Source organism: Phocoena phocoena, chromosome 13 (assembly GCF_963924675.1).
Source record: "Phocoena phocoena chromosome 13, mPhoPho1.1, whole genome shotgun sequence".
Classification (NCBI taxonomy): Eukaryota; Metazoa; Chordata; class Mammalia; order Artiodactyla; family Phocoenidae; genus Phocoena; species Phocoena phocoena.
Genome location: NC_089231.1, coordinates 52,821,653 through 52,840,851, shown reverse-complemented (window position 1 = coordinate 52,840,851; position 19,199 = coordinate 52,821,653). Strand labels below are relative to the sequence as shown.

The following is a 19,199-nucleotide window of genomic DNA, read 5'->3' as shown; positions in this document are numbered from 1 at the left end:
GTCATAATTTTTCTTGTTTAGTGTGCCTTAAGGATGCATATATGATTAACTGGGAATAAATTACACATTATTTTGATAAAGAAAAGCACTAAACAAATGATTGGGCAACAATGCCAAATAAAACTAATTGATATTTTTACTTTGCAGTATTCTGAAGAAGTTCTAGCTGTTTTTAAGAGTTATAAATTAGATGATACTCAGGCCTCAAGGAAAAAGATGGAAGAATTAAAAACAGGAGGAGAGCATGTATATTTTGCAAAGTTTTTAACAAGTGAAAAGGTATAAATCTTTCTTTTTCACTAAGCATAGTAAGAAATGTTTTTATTTTTGTTTTCTCTATTTAGCTGATATCCTTTTACGTTAAATACAGTAGAAAAGTTTCTTACTTTATTTTTGGTTAAAACTGATAAATGTTAGTTTGAGAGTCCTATTTCTTCTTGTAGAAGTAAGACTAATTTAATTTCAAAGGTGAAAAGTTGTTCTGCATTGTCTGTTTTGTAGATTTACTTTGGATTAAATACATTTTAGTTATTTTCAAGTACATATATTCTGAACCTCAAGTTAGGATTTCATTTGCATTTATGAAAATATTTTGTATAGTTTTCCATTTAGGTACAAATAAGGGGTTTTAAAATTCCCTGTTAATCTTATTTACACAGTTTAATAAGTAATAAGTAAATTTTGTTCAAATACAATGCTAAGGCATTATGCAAGTTTCTAGTCAAGATGGCACATTGAGTTTGTGTTTCGATTCACTCCCTTTGCTCCAAACACAAAGCAATGACAGGTAAAATATAAAAAGAGAAAACCAAAAAGACAAAGCTGGGCTTCCAGAGACAAGATAAATACCTTCACAGACCAGAACTGCCAAGTAATAAGTGAAAATGAAGCCTTGGGCCTGCTGACTGTATATTCCAAGCAGGTGGTGGCAACCAGGAGCTTGGCTACAAGTGAGACCAGATCCATGTGGGACCAGGAGCCAGAGCCATATTCACTGCTTGAAGCCAGAGACTGGGGTAGAACTTAACCCACTTTTGAAAAGAAGCTAAGGTAGATATTACCACTCTTCTGCCAAAGGCTGTGGTTTCATAGCAAGTTGTGGGTCTAGGGATAACAAAGGCACAACTTTGTGTCCTCTGCTTGCTCTATGACCAGATATGAGATATCCCCACTATACTCATGAAACAGCTGTTCCAAAAAGTCATCATGAGACTGTTTTCTAGACTTGGGCCCATGGACCTGGTGAAAGAAAGTACAAAACTACTAGATAGAAAAAGGTATACACAGAGATAAAGAAGAAGCAAAAAGCAACAATCCCAAAACAAAAGCCTTCCATTCAAAACTCTCTGATAAATTAAAATTCCGAAATCCAGTGCTAAGAAAGATCACCAACAAAATCAACTATTGGGATGTATGTTTGTTTATTTTAGATACATAGCCTGACCAGGACTTTAAAATATATATGTTTTGGATAATCAAAGAGATAATTGATAGTACAGCCTCCATGGAGAGTAAGAAATTGTGAAACTGAAACATTTCAGTTGAAATGAAATAGGAAAGTTTAATATGACAACTAATAGGGATTCTTGAAAATGAAAATATATGATCATTGAAACCAAAGCACAGCACATAGAATTAAACTATAGTTTGGACATAGATGACAAGAGTACTAATGATGAGAAGTTCACCCAGAACACAGCACAGAGACAGATTTTTTTTTGTCAACCTGAAAGCAGTTAAGAGCCATGGAAAATAGATTGAGAAATTCTAGCATATATCTAAGTAGGATTGCCAAAGAACAAAATGGAGAGAATATTGGAGAAACTAAAGGACTAAAGGAAGTCCCAAGTTCTCAGATTAAAAGTGTGCTACAACTGCCAAGCAGGATAAAGAAAGATGAATCCATACTTCTGTACATTATGCTGTAACTGCAGGTATAGAGAGAAAACCTTAAATGCCACCAAAGAGGGGAGGAAAAAAACACAAATATACTGGAAAGGAACAGATTTCTAACAGTTATCAATAATAGATACCAGAAAACAGTGGAGAAGTATTTCTGAGAAAAAACTATCAGTCCAGAATTTCATACCCAGCTAAATGCACTCAAGACTGTAGATGAAATAAAGACATTTTCATTCTAAGACCAGGAAAGCATACCACTCTTAAGACCATCATTGTGAAAAACTACTAAAGGATGATCTTCCGGAAGAAGGAAAATGAATCCATAAGAAAGGAGTGGAATACAGAAAGCAATTGTGAGCACAGAAATTGAAAAATATTTCAGTTTACTATTGACTAAAAACAAAAAAGTCATAATAACTGATTTTTAAAAAAATTTTAATGTAGTATGTAAACTAGATAACAATAAGAATCAGAGGGGAAAACATGTTTAGTGAGTAATTTAAGTGTATGCTACAGTCCTTGTAAATCCTCAGGAGGAGAAAAGGAATGCTGAATAACTTTAGACATTATTATATTAAAAGGGAAACCACCAAAGGAAAAACATCCTGTAGCTCTCAAATGGCAAGGGGTTAAAAAAGGGGACAAGAAGGAATATAGACTACTTTATAAATCCAACAGATGGCAGGAAGGGAGGAAAAAAAGAAGGGTAGGTAAGTCCAAATATATCAGTAATGACTGCATAAACTGATTTAATTTACCTAATAGAGATTATCACATTGGATTTTTTTAAAATCCAGATATATTTATTCATTTAAATGAAACAGACATATAAAATTCTTTGGTTGAATAAAGAATTCAAAATTTTATTTTACCGTATGTAGAAAGGGAAGAAAATTCCAAAGCCTCCTCTAATTTAACAAAGAAGCTTCCCAAAGATATATACCTTTCAGAAAGCTTGAGATATCAATTTAAATAATATTATCAGGGCAAAACAGTTAAAAAATACAACAACCAGTAAGAGTTGTATGCTTTTAGCAGTTAAAGGTCACATTTCTCAGGACATGACAACTATTTCAAAACCCTGGATATCTTAAAAGATTTTTTTTTTTTTTGGACAGTTGACATTTCCAAGGACATTTTAGAAAGCAGCAGGATTATACATTTTCAGACATCTCCACATTGGAATGTAAAATCAGTGCTTTTGTATCGATCTCCATTCACCACTTTATCAGACCTGGTCCCTGAATAGTGTCTCCCTTACTGACTCTTTGTGAGCTTTGTTTCACCAGCAATGCAGACAGCATGAGCTTTCAGGGTTAAGCACTGGAATTCCATTAGGTAACGTTTTGATAGAGGGAAAAGCAGGTTTTAGAAGCTTAAAACTTTACAATATGGGAAAGAAAAAAGGCACAGAGAATTGCAACAAAGAATGTAAGGCATGTGATGTTTTGCATCTTCACTTCCATTTGTTGCCTCTTAAGCAGTAACTTTATCTTAAATTTCAACCTATATAAGAACCCTTCCTGTGCAATCTTTGTATTTTTCCTATGTATTTCCAATGTTTATTACTCAGCATCCAAGTGAAAATATTTGTAATGCACCACCTGTAGCACCATTTGATAAGTTTTACTGCTTCACTAAAAGAAGCCTTCTAGCATTTCTATAACACCTTACATGATGTTTTACATCCCAGGATTTCTGAAAAGGCCATCCCACCTAAGTATGTGCCAATCTAATGTTACTTCTCAACTTTCTTCTGGTTGTAGATTTGGTAAATGACAGAAACACTCCTGATTTTTCAGGGATATATTTCTTGCCAGTGAGAGCTAGCTTAAGTGAAATCAAAAGCCATTTAATTATTTAGAGTATAATTCTATAGCCCATTGTTTCAGTGGTGAGCAGGTTTAGGAGAGTGGTCTTGTCATTACAAGGTTAGGTCTTTCATCACTCAAATAGAGCATATAGCCTCATTTGATGGCCGTGTTATTACCCAGAACCCTTGTGTTTTGCTTACATGAATGTGGTCAGACTTTTTCTTAGGAGAGTTTTCCTTATATCATTCTTAGGAAGGATGATATAACCTTTCTAGTTAGAGACAGGCCAATCATGTAGCAGCTTCAGGTAGGCACAGATTTTACAGATAAAATAGATATGTTTCTAACTTATCATACCTTCTTTCTTAAAGGTGGAAGTTTCCACTAGAAACTCAAGCCTAGGGTATGATTGTAAACACTAATTTCCAACAATATAGTTCCCTTGTTAACGTAGCAAAATAATCCCTGGATTATTATTTTTAGTGGAGAACTGCCGGTTCCTTAAGTATAGTCCAGAGTCTTACTCAGAAATTTTAAGGGAGGATTTCACCTCCAGTTGTCCAGTTTATCATACTGTGTGAGGGGCACTGTACTATTATAGGAATTTCTCCCTCAGTACTGTGCAGCATGTAAAAGTAGAACCAGCATTTTCAAACAAAATTCCAAGTATCATGAGTGTTAGCATGATGGTTAAAGGAATGTATTTTTATATCTTTGAGTTCTTACAGAAAAAAGCCCAGCCAGTAACTAGGTATGAGCTTCAGGGTTACCCAGTTCTTCAGAATACCGACTCCTTTTCCCCTTACAGTTGAGACTCAGTGACCTAATGAAAAAATCCGGGGGAATACTCCAGAGCTATCAGTTACCAGAGTGGTTGTCCCACAGTCACACACTAGTGTGGTCATTAGGCCATTCTTGTTCATGGAGGTAAGAGAAATAACAATTCTTCCCAGACTCTGCATTGTATGAAGAGCTCTCAAATAAGAACTTTTAGTCACTTAAAAAAAAAAAAAGTTCCTGGCAGAAAGAAGCTGTCAGTACAGCCTTAAATTTTTCATACTTTCTCTATCAATTTGAGAGATAGCCAAGGCTGTGTGTTTATGTAGTGTAGGCAAAAACAGGTCTCATCTTTTATGAGACACACTACAACCTAGTTAGGAAATGACCTCAGAAGTAAGACCCTCCTATAGACAGACAGGCAGGCTAACCACTTTCCTAGAATTTCCTTTAGTTTCATCAGTTGTCTCATATGGGACTCCCTTTAAACAGGTCTGGGAGGTTTTTGGACAACTCTGGAACACCGCTTGAGTTTTCCTTGTCTGCAGCCAGAGAAAGAGCCAGCCCTCCAAATAGTTCCAGGAGTGTACCATGAGGTTCCTGGCGTTTATCAGAAATTTAAGTAGAAACTAGATCATTGATCCCTGTGCCCCCAGAGAAAAAAAAGTTATAGCAAAAAGCTGTTAAATGGGTGGTGCTGACATTTTCTTATAGGTCCAAGATGGAAGGCCTTACACTTTAAAAATCATATAAGCACTCAGCAGTTCTCAATAAGAACGGAGCAATGTTTTCCACTGATGAACCTTGATGTAAATCAGTTGTTAGACTTTACGTCTTGACACCATCCATCTGAGTTAACTGGTTGGGCTTCTCAAAACTGATTAGAATATTTGACACACTTGATCCAGGCTTTGAAGTAATCTAACAACATTATCTAGCACATCAGTGTTGGCCCTTGGGTGGCCACTGGGGAAGTATCAGAAATTTAGTTGGCCTACCATTAATATTTCACAAGGAGAGAAACCAAATCTTCTGTTTACTATAGATCTCATTGTCATATGAGCTGTAGGCAATGTGTCTAACCACTATAGTTGAAATATATACAAACTCTTGGGTTAGTTTATTTTTCAGAATTCTCTTTTGATGTTTGACTTTCTCTGCTGAATTCCAGTTCTATGGCATGAAGGCATTGATGAATCGTTAGGGTTTTACAAACTGCAGTTTGTTTGAAGACTTTTGCTGACACTCATGTCAGTTTTAACATATGGGTATACTTCCACTCATCTGAAAAGGTAAACACAATTACTAAAGTTTTACATGCATAAAATCAATCTGAAATGATCTGCAAGGTGGGAGGCATGAGCTGCCCTCTTTATTGTGACACTCCTGTATTCTGTGGGCCTGACACAGGGCAGCTCCATAAATACCATTGAACATATTGGAAAGTTTAGAGCATACTCATCATTCTTTATTATTTTTAGAATCCCTTCTGTGTGTGAGTCAATCCATAGTTATGCAAGCAAGATAAGAGTAAATTCTTTGGTGATGCCAAGCAGCTATTTAGGAAAGACTAAAGACAGGGTTAAAAAAATACCCTGCCAGTGTAGACTGGATTTGGAGCCTAGTTCTGAAGAAGGACAAAGTATTTTAGGTCACATGTGTAGGTCACAAATAAAGTGAGAGGTAAAAATTACCACTTTAAATGCATTAATGAAAAATTTAAGAGTGACAAATTGAGAATTCAGGAAGCTAAAAAAGATACGGAATAAACCTCAAGAGAGAACTAAGTAATAATAATAGCACAAGTTAATGAAATAGAACAAAGAAACTATAGAACATATCAGGAAAACCAAAGGCTTTGAAAAGAAAAATTTTATAAAAAGAATTTTTGTAGAAGTTCTTGTAGAACAGGCCTAAGGAAAAAAGTGAAAAGGTACCAATAAACAAAATAGGAGTAATTGGAAATACAGAGACAGTAAAATGTGTAAGAGACTATATTTAAATCTAATGAAATAGTAATTCTGTAGAAAAACTTAATTACCAAAATGGATTCACAAAGAAATTAAAAGCCTGAATAAACATATAACTATTAAAGAAATAGTAATCAAAGTGACACCTTTCAAATGACATCAGTCCCAGATTTTTTTAGGTACGTATTATCAGCACTTCAAGGAATAGAGGGAAAGCAACCAAGGTCCTTATATGAGATTAATGTAACTTTTAAATAAAACCCCAATAAGGACAGAACAAGAAAAAAAGTATATATATCAATTTCACTTATGAATAGAGATGAAAAATATATTGTAAAAACTCACAAATCAATTTTTTAAATTGATAGTAGCTATTTTTAAAAAATAGAGACTAGGGGCTTCCCTGGTGGCGCAGTGGTTAAGAATCCACCTGTCGGTGCAGGGGACACGGGTTCAAGCCCTGGTCCGGGAAGATCCCACATGCCGTGGAGCAACAAAGCCCGTGCGCCACAACTACTGAGCCTGCGTTCTAGAGCCTGCGAGCCACAACTACTGAGCCCATGTGCCACAACTACTGAGCCCATGTGCCACAACTACTGAGCCTGTGTGCCACAACTGTAGCCTGCGTGCCTAGAGCCTGTGCTCCGCAACAAACAGAAGCCACCACAATGAGAAGCCCGCACACAGCAACGAAGATCCAATGCAGCCAGTAAATAAATAGATAAATAAATAAATTTAATAAAGTAAATTAAAAAGAGACTAAATAATATTTATAATATTTAATAATATTTATCATTTAAGTCTCTAAATAATAGACTTGATATTTATTAATATATTAATAATCCCAGGATTGTAAGTATGATTCAATACCAGAAAGATTAATATGAAATTAACAGATTAATGGTTTTTAAATAAAAACTATGACCATCTCAGATGCCAAGAAAATTATTTCAATACAATCTAATACTCATTACAAAACCAAATCAGAAGTAGAAGGGAATTTTCTCTAACTTGATTAAGGGGATTGACAAAAACCCTATAACTTAAAGCATCATATGTAATGATCAGACTTTCAAAAGTATTCTCAGTAATTTCAAGACCAAGACACAGATATCTACCAACCATATTTCTGTTCAATGCTGTAATGGAGGACCTACATTTCAATAAGAGAAAACAAAACAGAAATGAGAGTTATATGTATTGGAGAGAAAAGACTGAACTGTCTCTAACTGAAAATATAATTGTCTACAGAGAAAATCCAAGAGAACCAACAAACTTTGAATTAAGGAGGCTTCAGCAAAGTTACAAAAGAAACATCAATAGTGTTCCTATAAGCAACTGGTTACAAAATGTTATTTAAAACAGCAATGAAAACTAGTACCTATGAGTAATCTCCATGGATAAAATTATAAAAATAAAGAGATATGACTACATTTATAGATAGGAAGACCCAGTGCAGCTTCTCCCCAAATGTGTCCATAAATTCAGTGTATTTTAAATCAAATCCAAACAGGCTTTTTGAGGGAACTTGAATAGTTGATCTTAAAGTTTTTATGGAAAAGCAAAAAGCCAGGAGTAACTAAGCCAAGAGTAACTACTTCCTCCTAAGAAGGAACAGTTGCCCTATCAGATATAGATACTAAGACCTATAAAGCTCTAATAATTAAAACAGTAAGTATTAGTACAGGTATAAAGAAGAAAAAGGAACTAGGACTAGACAAAGTGAAAAGACAAGCCACAAAGTAGGAGAAGATATTCACCATCTCCAGAACTGAGGAAGATTAGTATTTTAAATATACCGTTGACAAAAAGACAACCAGATGGAAAACTGGAAAGATGGTATGAACAGGTGATTTACAGATGTAGAAACCTGAATAGCTAATGAGCTTATAAAAGATGCTAAATGTCACTAGTAGCCAAAGAAATTAAAATGATGAGATAATCACTTCACATTTGTCAAATTGACCAAAATTAAATATCCTAACTATAAATGAAATGTATTGGCAAAAGTGTGGGGAAAGGAGAACTTTAACACACTGCTGGTTGAAGTATAAATTGATACAGCCACTTTGCAGAGTAATTTTATAATAAAGAGCAAAGTTAAAACTTCTAAGATGTGGGCCCTAGAGAATCACACATATGCACAAGGAAATATATGACTCATTGTAACTTAGGTGTTTGCAAGTGAAAGTGTAGAAACGACCTAAATGTTCATAAGCAGGAGACTGGGTGGGTGGTAAATTATGGTAAATTTATACCGTCGAGTTCTATAAAGCACTGAAAATGGATGACTTAGGATGGGGGTTGGCACATTACTTACTGCCTATTTCTGTAAATGAGTTTATTGGCTCACAGCCATGCTCACTCCTTTACGTGTCGTCTGTGGCTGCTTCTGCATGGCAACAGAGATAAGTAGTCGGGACGAGGACTGTATGACCACAAAGCCTAAAGTAATTTACTGACCCTTAACAGAAATTTGCCAACCCCTAAATTCGAGCTACATGTATCAAGTTGTGTAAATGTCAAACATAATATATGAAAGATAGCTTATTGCAGAATAATGTGTGTAGTATAAGAGTTTGAAAACATGCAAAATACCTTGATACTTATAGATGCCTCTATATGTATAATAGTGTAAAATATGCATTAGAATCAGCAACACTGAATACATGGTAGTGCTTTCCATAGTGGAGGGAGCTTATAGAGGGGCTTCAACAGTTTTGATAATATTCTATTTCTTTAAGAAATGTGGAACAAGTAAAAATGTTAGGATTTGATAAGTAACTGGATTGTGAGACATGAATGTTGTATTAACTGTACCTTTTTGAACTTTAAAAAATACTCCACAATTTGAAAATTGGATATTTTCATCTGATGTGTTAATAATCACAAATTAGTAAGAATTTAATTAATGAGAATGCTCTTAATATTTTGTTTTTTAGTAAAGATTTTTTAAGCATTTTGTGTTAAAGTAACAGAAATGGAAGATTTCATACTTCAGTTTAATTTTTCCAGAGCATTGTTTTGGTTTTAAATTTTTTTATTATGAAAAGTTTCAAATGTGCAGAAAGGAATATTGTTTGTATGTACGATTTATTGACAGAAAGGCACATAAGAATAACTTAAGAAGAGTAGCCTGAGCCTTTTTAGGTTTAGAATAATAATCAGGAAGGCTGAGGCCTGAGCTAAGAGGTGTAGTAAAAGCTAAGGACAATAAAAGGTCCTTTGTTCACAAAACAAAGACAGCAAAGAAATATTTGACCCAATGCATGATGTAAATGGTGTAATTTTAAAAATAACTGAAGAAAAGCAGGACTAGAAAATATATATTATTAAAGAAAGAATACAATTGATAGTCCCACCTCTTACTAACTAGCTGTGTAACCTTGCAGGGGTCATTTTAACTTGTCAGGGCCTCATTTTCTTAAGGATAGTGTGATGCAGTTAGTTTAAATGATCAAACTAGTCCCCTCCCACCTGTGATTCAATGTCTTCTTGACTCTTGTTTTCAATCCATTGTTTCTATCAAAAATTATCATCCAACATAAAAAATAAATGTGGAATAGGGGACTTAAAGCTCAGGGTAGATGAAAAGTTCATAAACAGCACCTATTTCTTCAAGCCAGGAAGTTTCTGTCTTCACTGTAAGCTAAACGCCTCAGGGTCTTCAAACTGGCCAGTCTTGTACTTGCCTCAGTCTTTGTACCTCCTGTTTCTTTCTTCTATACACTCCAACTTTAGGTTTGCTCCTGTGGCTCATGGTTGCTGCTTTTTCCAGGAAGTGTTCCTGGAGTAGTTTAGGCAAATAGATGGATGGTGGAGCCTCTCGGTGAATTAGCCAACACCAGAGAAAAGCAGACTTTGTTGAGGAAATTGGTGTGTTTTATTTTGGACAGGAAATCTGATCAAGTGTCAGTGGGACATTCAAACAGAGATATGTAGTAGCTTCTTGAGCACACAGATCTGGAGATTAGGAGTGAGATCTAGGTTGAGAGTATAGATTTGGTATATAGTTTGGTTATCAGCTTATACGTGGTAATTAAAGAGGGGAGTGTAGACTGGAAAGAAAAGAAAGCATCAAACCAAATCCTGAAGAAAATCAGCATTTGAGGGAGAAGGAAAAGAGAAGGAGAGAAGAAGATAGAAGAGTAGCCAGTGAGATTGGAGAACTAGAAAAATATGACCCCATGGAAGCCAAGCATATTGAGTAGGATGAGGACTGTGAAGAGTGCTCATTCGATTTAATAACAAGTAAGTCATCGGTGGTCTTGGCAAAACACTTCCCGTGGATTGGTGACCCAGAACACCACTGGTTGAGGCAGGTTGAGGGGAGGATTGGAAACTGAATGTAGCCAGTTCTTACAAGAAGCTTTGCTCTTCAGGAAGGATAAGGTGAAGCTGTAGAATCTTTTTTTTTTTTTTTTTTTTTTTTTTTTTTGGTACGCGGGCCTCTCACTGTTGTGGCCTCTCCCGTTGCGGAGCACAGGCTCCGGACGCGCAGGCTCAGCGGCCATGGCTCACGGGCCTAGCCACTCCGCGGCATATGGAATCTTCCCGGACCGGGGCACGAACCTGTGTCCCCTGCATCAGCAGGCGGACTCTCTACCACTGTGCCACCAGGGAAGCCCTGTAGAATCTTTTTGAGAGAAGTTATTAAATGCTAATGGAAAGGAGCTTGGAAAGAAGAAAGGGTTGAAGATAAGGCACCAGGGTGGTTAACTGATGGGATGTCCAGATAGAAGGATCACCTTCAGTGAAGATCCTGAAGATGTTGTGGCAGAGGAAATGAGGCGAATGAGGATGTGAGTGCAGTTGAAACTTCCATTTTAATGAGTTTTTCTCCTCGTTGAAGGTAGAGGGAATTATCTACTGAGAGCGAGAGGGGTAGTAAGTAGTGTTCTGGTAAGTACAAGGGATTTGAAATAGTTGCTGTGGAGAATAGGAGGGAGAACAGCCTTGGAGAATAAAGATTGCTGATTAGAGACAAGGGAGAATTCTAAGTTGGAGACAGTAACATAGCAGTGGTACCATTTGTGTAGCTGTGTGATTTGTTTTTTCGTTCTGTTTTTTTTTTTTTTTTTGCGGTACGCGGGCCTCTCACCGTTGTGGCCTCTCCCGTTGTGGAGCACAGGCTTTAGACGTGCAGGCTCAGCGGCCATGGCTCACGGGCCCAGCCGCTCCGCGGCATGTGGGATCTTCCCAGACCAGGGCACGAACCTGTGTCCCCTGCATCAGCAGGCGGACTCTCAACCACTGCGCCACCAGGGAAGCCCTGATGTGTATTTTTTTTCAAGCAGTTCCACCTGCGGCTAGATGGGAAGTCTTAGTGTTAGGATGGAGAAGGTGACTAACAGTTGGTTTGCTCCAAGTTGCCCTTTTGCTCAGTAGATGTGACAGAAGTATGGGATGAGGGTGTTAAGGAAGTTGGCAAGAAAGTTGTTGAAGAGATAGACCACGTACTCTAAAACAGGGGTCAGCTGACTATAGGCCAAATGTGGCCCACTGCCTGTCTTGTGTTTTTATACATTTTAAATGTTTACATAAGTACTTACATAATATCCATAATATGCCTCTTGGCTCACATAGCCTAAAATATTTAGTCTCTGGCCCTCTAAGAAAACGTTTCCTGACCTTTACCTAGACTAAAATAGGATTATAGTAATAACAGGATGGGACTTACAGATAGCCAGAAAATAGAGGGTCCAAGGAACTTAAGGTCTCAGTAAAGTCCAAATATTAGGTACAGTGGGACAACTGAGTGGGAAGGATAGGAGGTTGAAGTGAGACTCTTGTGATTTCAGAGCTGGGGCAGCTGCAAGTGACAGCCAGGTCCAGCTGTGGCCATGGTAGTTGGGGACCAAAGTAGAGGGGCTGTGACTGTCAGTGGAGTTGAGGTCAGGGAACTGAGAGCCCAAGCGGAGATATAAAGTCATCCAGGAGTGGAGGAAAGGGAGATTGGGAGCGTGCCATTCAGCCTGCCAATTTGGGGTGGTTCATACAGTAACAGAATCAGATCCTTAAATCACATCTCTAAAGGCGAGGGAACCCCCACTGGAAGGCCAATCGTATGTTTAAAATTACAAGAAAAAAGGGCCTGGCATTTGCTTGAACCAGAACCACCCTTGTGGAAGAAGTGGCTGGTGAGTAAATGGCTAATGAACGTTAGGCTGCGGCATGACCAGGTCACGCAGCATGGCTGTTTTTTTGCTCTCTGTACATCCCCTGCCGACCAGTGCCTGCTTCACCCACACCCTGCTCACATGACTGCCCTTCTGCATACCTGCCCCAGGCCCCAGCTGGTGATCTAATCTTTAGGTCAGAAGATCTCCACCGGGAGAGCTTACCTAAGGGGCAGTGAGGGGCATGCGCCTCTGCTAGTTTCCCTGGTAACCGATGACATCAATTCCCGCTACAACTGGTAACCTCCCCCCACCCCCCACCCCCGGGGAGGGAAGACTGCTGCCTCGTCCTGCCCACCATCTGCGACACATGGTGGGGTGTCACTCCAGGCCTCGCTTTCAAACATGTAAGCTTCCGCGTCTGTTAAACCACTGATGTCTCTGTTGCTGACTCCGGCTCTGCTGTCTTGAGGCTGGGCAAGTACAGGGCTTCCAGGCCTCTGGGGTGCAGCCCAGCTGCTGTGTTAGTAGATGAAAGCATAGCGTGTGATGCGTTGCCCAAGGAACTTGGGACCTGGAACTGGAAATTGGTTCCTAGGGCTGTCAGGTGTCTCACTGGTTATTCATTTAGAAAAAGGAGGCCTCCATTGTTGCTTTAGGTCTGGAGGGCAGAACAGCACAAACAGGGTTTGTGGACATAGATGTAGCTTTCCCTCAGCACGTGGGACAGAATCAGAATGACGCCTTCATCACTGAGGTCATTCTTACAGCAAGACCAGCTAGGTGGCAGTGTTGTTGAAGAGCTTCCTCATAAATGACCTTCAAGTCCTTTCTAATCCAAATTCTGTGATAATACAGGTGTGATATAATTTTTTCTAAAATATAAAAACAATCCATTTAATTCATGGATGATTTTTCACCTCTGATTCTTCTCATTTGCTTGTTATTGAGCACCCACCCTGTTGCAGGCACTTCCTAGGACTACAGAAAAGAGCGACATCCCTCAATATTGTATTGTTTATCCACAGGGACCTCTTCTTTAGCCATTATTTCTTTATATGTGGGAAAGTGACAGCCATACTTTTACTTTTTTATATTTCTGCTTTTATCCTGACCTCAGGACCACAGGTATAACATTGCTATCCACCAACATAAATACCTCATGGCATAAAATGGTTAAGAAAGCTAAATGAAGCTTTGCTACTCTGTCCTGGGGCTTGTACAGTAACGCCTCACATGCAGTGAGTTCTCAGCACGTGTTGTTTTGAATTGAAATCTTCCATTTCTGTAATAGCATCACTTGCACCTTTAGGTAGAACTTGAATTTAATGTGGTGGTTTGTGTGTGTGCTTGTTTTTCGAGTAGCTGATGGATTTACAACTGAGCGACAGTAACTTTCGTCGACACATCCTGTTGCAGTATCTCATTTTATTCCAGTATCTCAAGGGGCAGGTCAAATTTAAAAGGTAAGTTAATATGGGTAGTAAATGGTTTATAAACAGCAGCAAAGAGAATGATTGCTTACTGATGTGTATTTTTATGTAGCGGGCTCATTTTGTGTGGAAGGCTCACCTCCCTGAAACATTTCATTTGCAGCAATATTAGATAATCAGGGGCTTTTGTTAGCTTAACAAGATGCTAAGGTTATTTGTTTTAGAGAACCAAGGCATTGACTGTATCTGCTGCCACTGTCTTTCTTGCTGAGAGCCTGGCATCCTGGGAGTTCTCAGTTGTCTTGGTGGGTGGAGGTTTGCTCCTGATTTCCGTCATTCCTCACCTCACTCAGACCTTCTCCAAACCTGATTTGCAAACTCAGCCAATAATATTTCTTTCTCCAGGTGTGGGACTATCTAGAACATTAGAACTGAAAAAAATTAGGTAAACCTTTGAAGCACGGAGGAGTTCTAGTTTCTTTGGGATTTCAGAAAACCTAATCAGGTTTTATATGTGGGAAAGTGACAAACCTCCGCTGTCAGTCTGAATACCTCCACCTGTAGGGCGGACTAGTCCCTCTTGTCCCACCTAAAACTGAAGCAGAGCTCCGTTACTGGATGGTATCGGAAGTTTGCAGAGCAGTGTTGTATTAGTTGTAAAGAATGTGGCTTTCTACCTTCTGGTTTTGAATCCCACTTTCATTACCCACTAGCTGCAATTCAGCTTTCAGACTTGTAATTTTAAGATAACACATAGCAAACACTCAAAAATGCTATTTTTTATCCTATCTGTTGTGGAGGTTTGGTATAGCATAGTAGAAATTGGAAGCAGACCTGGGTTTGAATGCAAGCTTTATGGCTTGAGCCTCTGTAGTCTGTTTAATATATGCACATGTCCTTGTTTTGAGAATTAAATGAATAATGTATGTAAAGTCCTTAAATCCTGGCACATGGCAGTCTACCAGTATTCGTTGGATGGCTATAAACTATAGAGCACCTAGTACATAGTGAGAGCTGAATTGATGGCAGCTGTTAACAATTTGGGTCTGCCTTCAGCCTTCTATAGAGTTTTGGGGGTTTTATTCATTGTATCTTGAATGCGTTTTAAAGGAACATAGTGTGACTTATTTGAATGTGCATCTTGGAGAGGAGTATGTTAACATTTTCTCTGAGGCTATTATCCCACATTGAACTTATTTTAGGAAACATTCATTGCTTTGTTCAGTGTTTCTTCAAGACGGTACATAAACCTTAAAATTGAATATACAATTCTTGTAACTCAAGCATGCTTTTATTGCTTTGTTTCCTAGTTCAAACTATGTTTTAACTGATGAGCAATCACTCTGGATTGAAGATACTACAAAATCAGTTTATCAAGTAAGTTCATCACGCAACAAACCCATGATTGAACAAAATGAAAATTTAGAATTTTCTTTGTTTCAGCCCCAAATAGGAAAATAAGGATAAAGTTAAGCTCAGGTACAAGACCACAAACACTTCTTGGTTCTCTGCCTACAAACCACTCCTATGATGCAGAAAGTTGTTGAAAGCTTAGTATATTCTTTCTAATCACAGCTGCTATCTGAAAACCCCCCTGATGGAGAAAGATTTTCAAAGATGGTAGAGGTATGTGTTTTATATTTACATAGTCTTCTTAGCACCCAGGAGAGTTTCAAAGTCTTCATTATGGAAATGCAATTTCTTTGTTTTTCCCAGCATATATTAAACACTGAAGAAAACTGGAACTCATGGAAAAATGAAGGCTGCCCAAGTTTTGTGAAAGAAAGGTAAATATATACTCCTCTCAAGCAATATGAGAAAGGCTTTCAGAATACAGTCTCGTATGATTATTTTACATTATGTACAGATATGTGTAAATGTATTTCATATAAAAAATGTAACTTGTATTCCATAAAAATTACTACCATTTTGATATACTTCTATTTGACATTTTTATCTCAAATTTCTTGTCATTAACTTCTCAGAACAAACTGATCTGTTATTAATTATTGGGAAAAAAATGCTGTGTACCCACTCCTTGTAATTTGTCCCCTGGTGTGGCCTTTTTGTCTTCTCTCTGATGAGTGTGATAATATGAAGCTTTCATATGAAGCTTTTTTAGGAAGAAAACAGTAACTAAATTTTCTTTTACATTAAACATTTGAAATTCCAGTATGTTTTGTTCACCACAGAACATCAGATACCAAGCCGACAAGAGTAGTACGGAAGAGAACGGCTCCAGAGGACTTCCTAGGGAAAGGACCCAACAAAAAAATTCTGATGGGAAAGTAGGTTAACCTGTCTCATAGGTGGGATGTTATCATAGAGGCTTTTATATTGTGAAAATATTACTGTAAGAACTCCCAAGGTTTTGTGTTTTTCCAGTTTTTTGTGTGTTTGGTATGTACACAGATGACTAAAGCAAACCACACCCTATCAATCTGTAGGGTCCATCATGGATTCACGCATTGAGACAAAACTTAGTTTTTTGTCTCCTGCTTCCAAAATCCATGGCTCTAGGTTCTGCCATTTTTTCCATGTCACAGACAATACAACTGCTGTTAGATTGATCCAGCTTACTTCTAGTTGTTGCATGGTACTATAATCCTTTCATTTCTTTTACCTTCTAGTTAACTATTCATTGCGTTATACTGCACTTGAATATTTTTAGAAAAAAGTAGTGGTTATCATTATCATTAAAGGGAGCTCAGCTCAGCGCTCTGTGATGACCTAGATGGGTGGGATGGGGGCGGTGGGAGGGAGAGCCAAGAGGGAGGGGATCTAGGTATACATATACGATTCACTTCATTGTACAGCAGAAACTAACACAACATTGTAAGGCAATTTTACTCCAACAAGAAAAAAAGAGAAAAAAAAAATCATTAAATATATGCTCATATAGAAAATTTGCTAAATACCAAAGATGATTAAAAATCACCACCCCTAAATCCACTATTTAAGTATTTTTATAGTTTTAAGGTAGAAGAGAATGGTGTCCATAAAAAAATGTATTTATCTTTGTGTCTGTCTGTTTTGCAGTGAGGAGTTAACAAGGCTTTGGAATCTCTGTCCTGATAATATGGAAGCCTGTAAATCAGAGACAAGGCAGGTTTAAAATGTTTCATATGAAGTATTGCTTTTCTCAAATGTTAAACTAGAGTAGAATTTTGGCAGCTATAAGCAGAGCTCAAAAGAAATTTTAAAGTTTAAAGCTGTACAAATATGTAACTGAGTTTCCCCCAAGTAAAGCTGAGGCCCTCAGTGCACACTATCTGTAAAGAAAAGGGCACGGCGGGAGGAGGAGGGACTTGCTCACTGGCACAGGAAGCAAGGAGCTCATCCATTTCCACCTGAGATGTGGAGGAAAAGGAAAAAGTATTCCCTGAGAAATTATAACCACAGGTCTGCTGTCATGCCGTCTTAGAGTTTATATTTATATTACCAGCAGTATAAAGGAACGACCCTTAAGCTAAGAGGGTGAACTAAAAAGTCCCAGGCTGATGATAGAAAGCTTGTGGTGGGGTAGGGCAGCCACACCTTCAACCTAAGCCACACAAGGATTCTACAGGTAAGTCTGAAGATAAACTCACCATCCAAACTTAAGAAAACAATCTACCATGACTAAGAATCAGCAGACAGAAGAAGCAACTAAAAGGAACATGGCACCCTCAAAAAGGACCAGGCAAATTAGAAAAAACAAGTACTACTTGTAGCAATAAGAAAATATAGCCATTTTGTACAACACAGGGAATAGAGACAATATTCTGTAATAACTGTAAATAAGAACAGACATGATCCTCACTAGTTATTTTTTTAATGCCCAGGGAATATATGCCAACTTTGGAGGAGTTCTTTGAAGAAGCCATTGAACAGGCAGACCCTGAAAATATGGTTGAAAATGAATACAAGTAAGTAATGTTTCTCATGAACTAATTTCCCTAATCTCTCTTAAGAACTGTATGTATACTAGAATGCTTATCAAGGCAGACAGTTGAGAGCATAGTACTTTTTCTTTTAGCTGAGTTTATGTGCCAGCTTCACATTACTGCACGTCTTGATTTCAGTGATCATTCCCATCGACTAACAAGCATGACTTAAGAGTCACGCTTGTGTCAGAAAAGTAGAAAAATCCCCCTTGAGCCCACCTCTATCACCTCTTTTCTCTGTTCCCCTTCAAATCACAGTATGTCCAACAGTGGTTGATAATTACTGCCTTCATTTCCTCAGCTCCTGTTCTCTGGTCAGCCCATGCCTGTCTCCCCATCACTCCACTGAAATAGCTCTGATCATTTTTTGACCTCTCAGCAGCATTCTCCAGTTGATCTCTCCCTGCTTAGATAATGTTTTCTTCCCTTGACACCCATCTAACTGCACTCTCCTCCTGTTTTTCCCTTTGCCTCACCGTCTCAGTCTCCACTGCTGGCTGTCCATCTAACTCAAATTTTGTAGTAACTTCAGGAGTCAGTCTTAGCTGTATCTTCCAGGTGACACCACACAGCCCCGTGGTTTTAAATAGGCATTATGGCATCGTGATCCGAGGGCAAGGGCCCTCTCATCAGCCTGCCTAGGTCAGTCCTGGGGCTCTGCCACTTACTGGCTAGGCTTCTAAGGGCTAATTTAAACCCTTTGCTTTGTTTCGTTATCTGTTTAACAGTAATAGTACCCATCTCACAGGGTTATTCTGAGCATTAAATAAGATGGTTCACGTTGAACCACGCACTGCCTAGCGGTAGTTTTTCAGGTGCCAAGACTGTCTCAGAGGTAATGAGGCTTATTTATGAGCAGTGACTAATAAACTAGATTGCTACTCTAAGAACTTGTGGGGACTTCCAAGTCACTTACAAAAACTCTTAAGTGGAACAGATCTGTGCTCTGGATTCTCTGTAGCTTGTCTGTTTCCAAAACATTATCTTTAGAGTTTCTCCGGTTTTTCTTACCTTACTGTGTACCACCTATATTAAGGAACAGTTCGTGGATTCTGTTCTTGGTATCACTGCTTATGGTGTTGGCTACTGGATGTGTCCCTTTTAGTTTTGGAGTAATTTTTATTCACTGAGGTTGATATTCAGCAAATTAAAGTTTAGATGTTATATAAATTAAAAAAAAGATTAATTAAATTAACATGATGAAAACGGTTGGGTTTATAAAATATTCTGAAACTCACACCTGCAGATGGCATTGCCC

At 38.0% G+C, this 19,199-nt stretch overlaps 1 protein-coding gene across 1 annotated transcript in view; it reads left to right on the top strand.

Annotated features, from left to right (window-relative positions):
* Positions 1-19,199, top strand: part of THOC1 (THO complex subunit 1) — a 41,933-nt gene that overhangs the window by 20,511 nt on the left and 2,223 nt on the right. The window contains exons 11-18 of the mRNA XM_065889793.1: positions 148-279; positions 13,948-14,048; positions 15,326-15,392; positions 15,591-15,641; positions 15,732-15,802; positions 16,208-16,303; positions 17,055-17,120; positions 17,840-17,923. Coding sequence (XP_065745865.1) covers positions 148-279; positions 13,948-14,048; positions 15,326-15,392; positions 15,591-15,641; positions 15,732-15,802; positions 16,208-16,303; positions 17,055-17,120; positions 17,840-17,923 — 668 coding nt within the window. The remainder of the gene's footprint in view (positions 1-147; positions 280-13,947; positions 14,049-15,325; positions 15,393-15,590; positions 15,642-15,731; positions 15,803-16,207; positions 16,304-17,054; positions 17,121-17,839; positions 17,924-19,199) is intronic.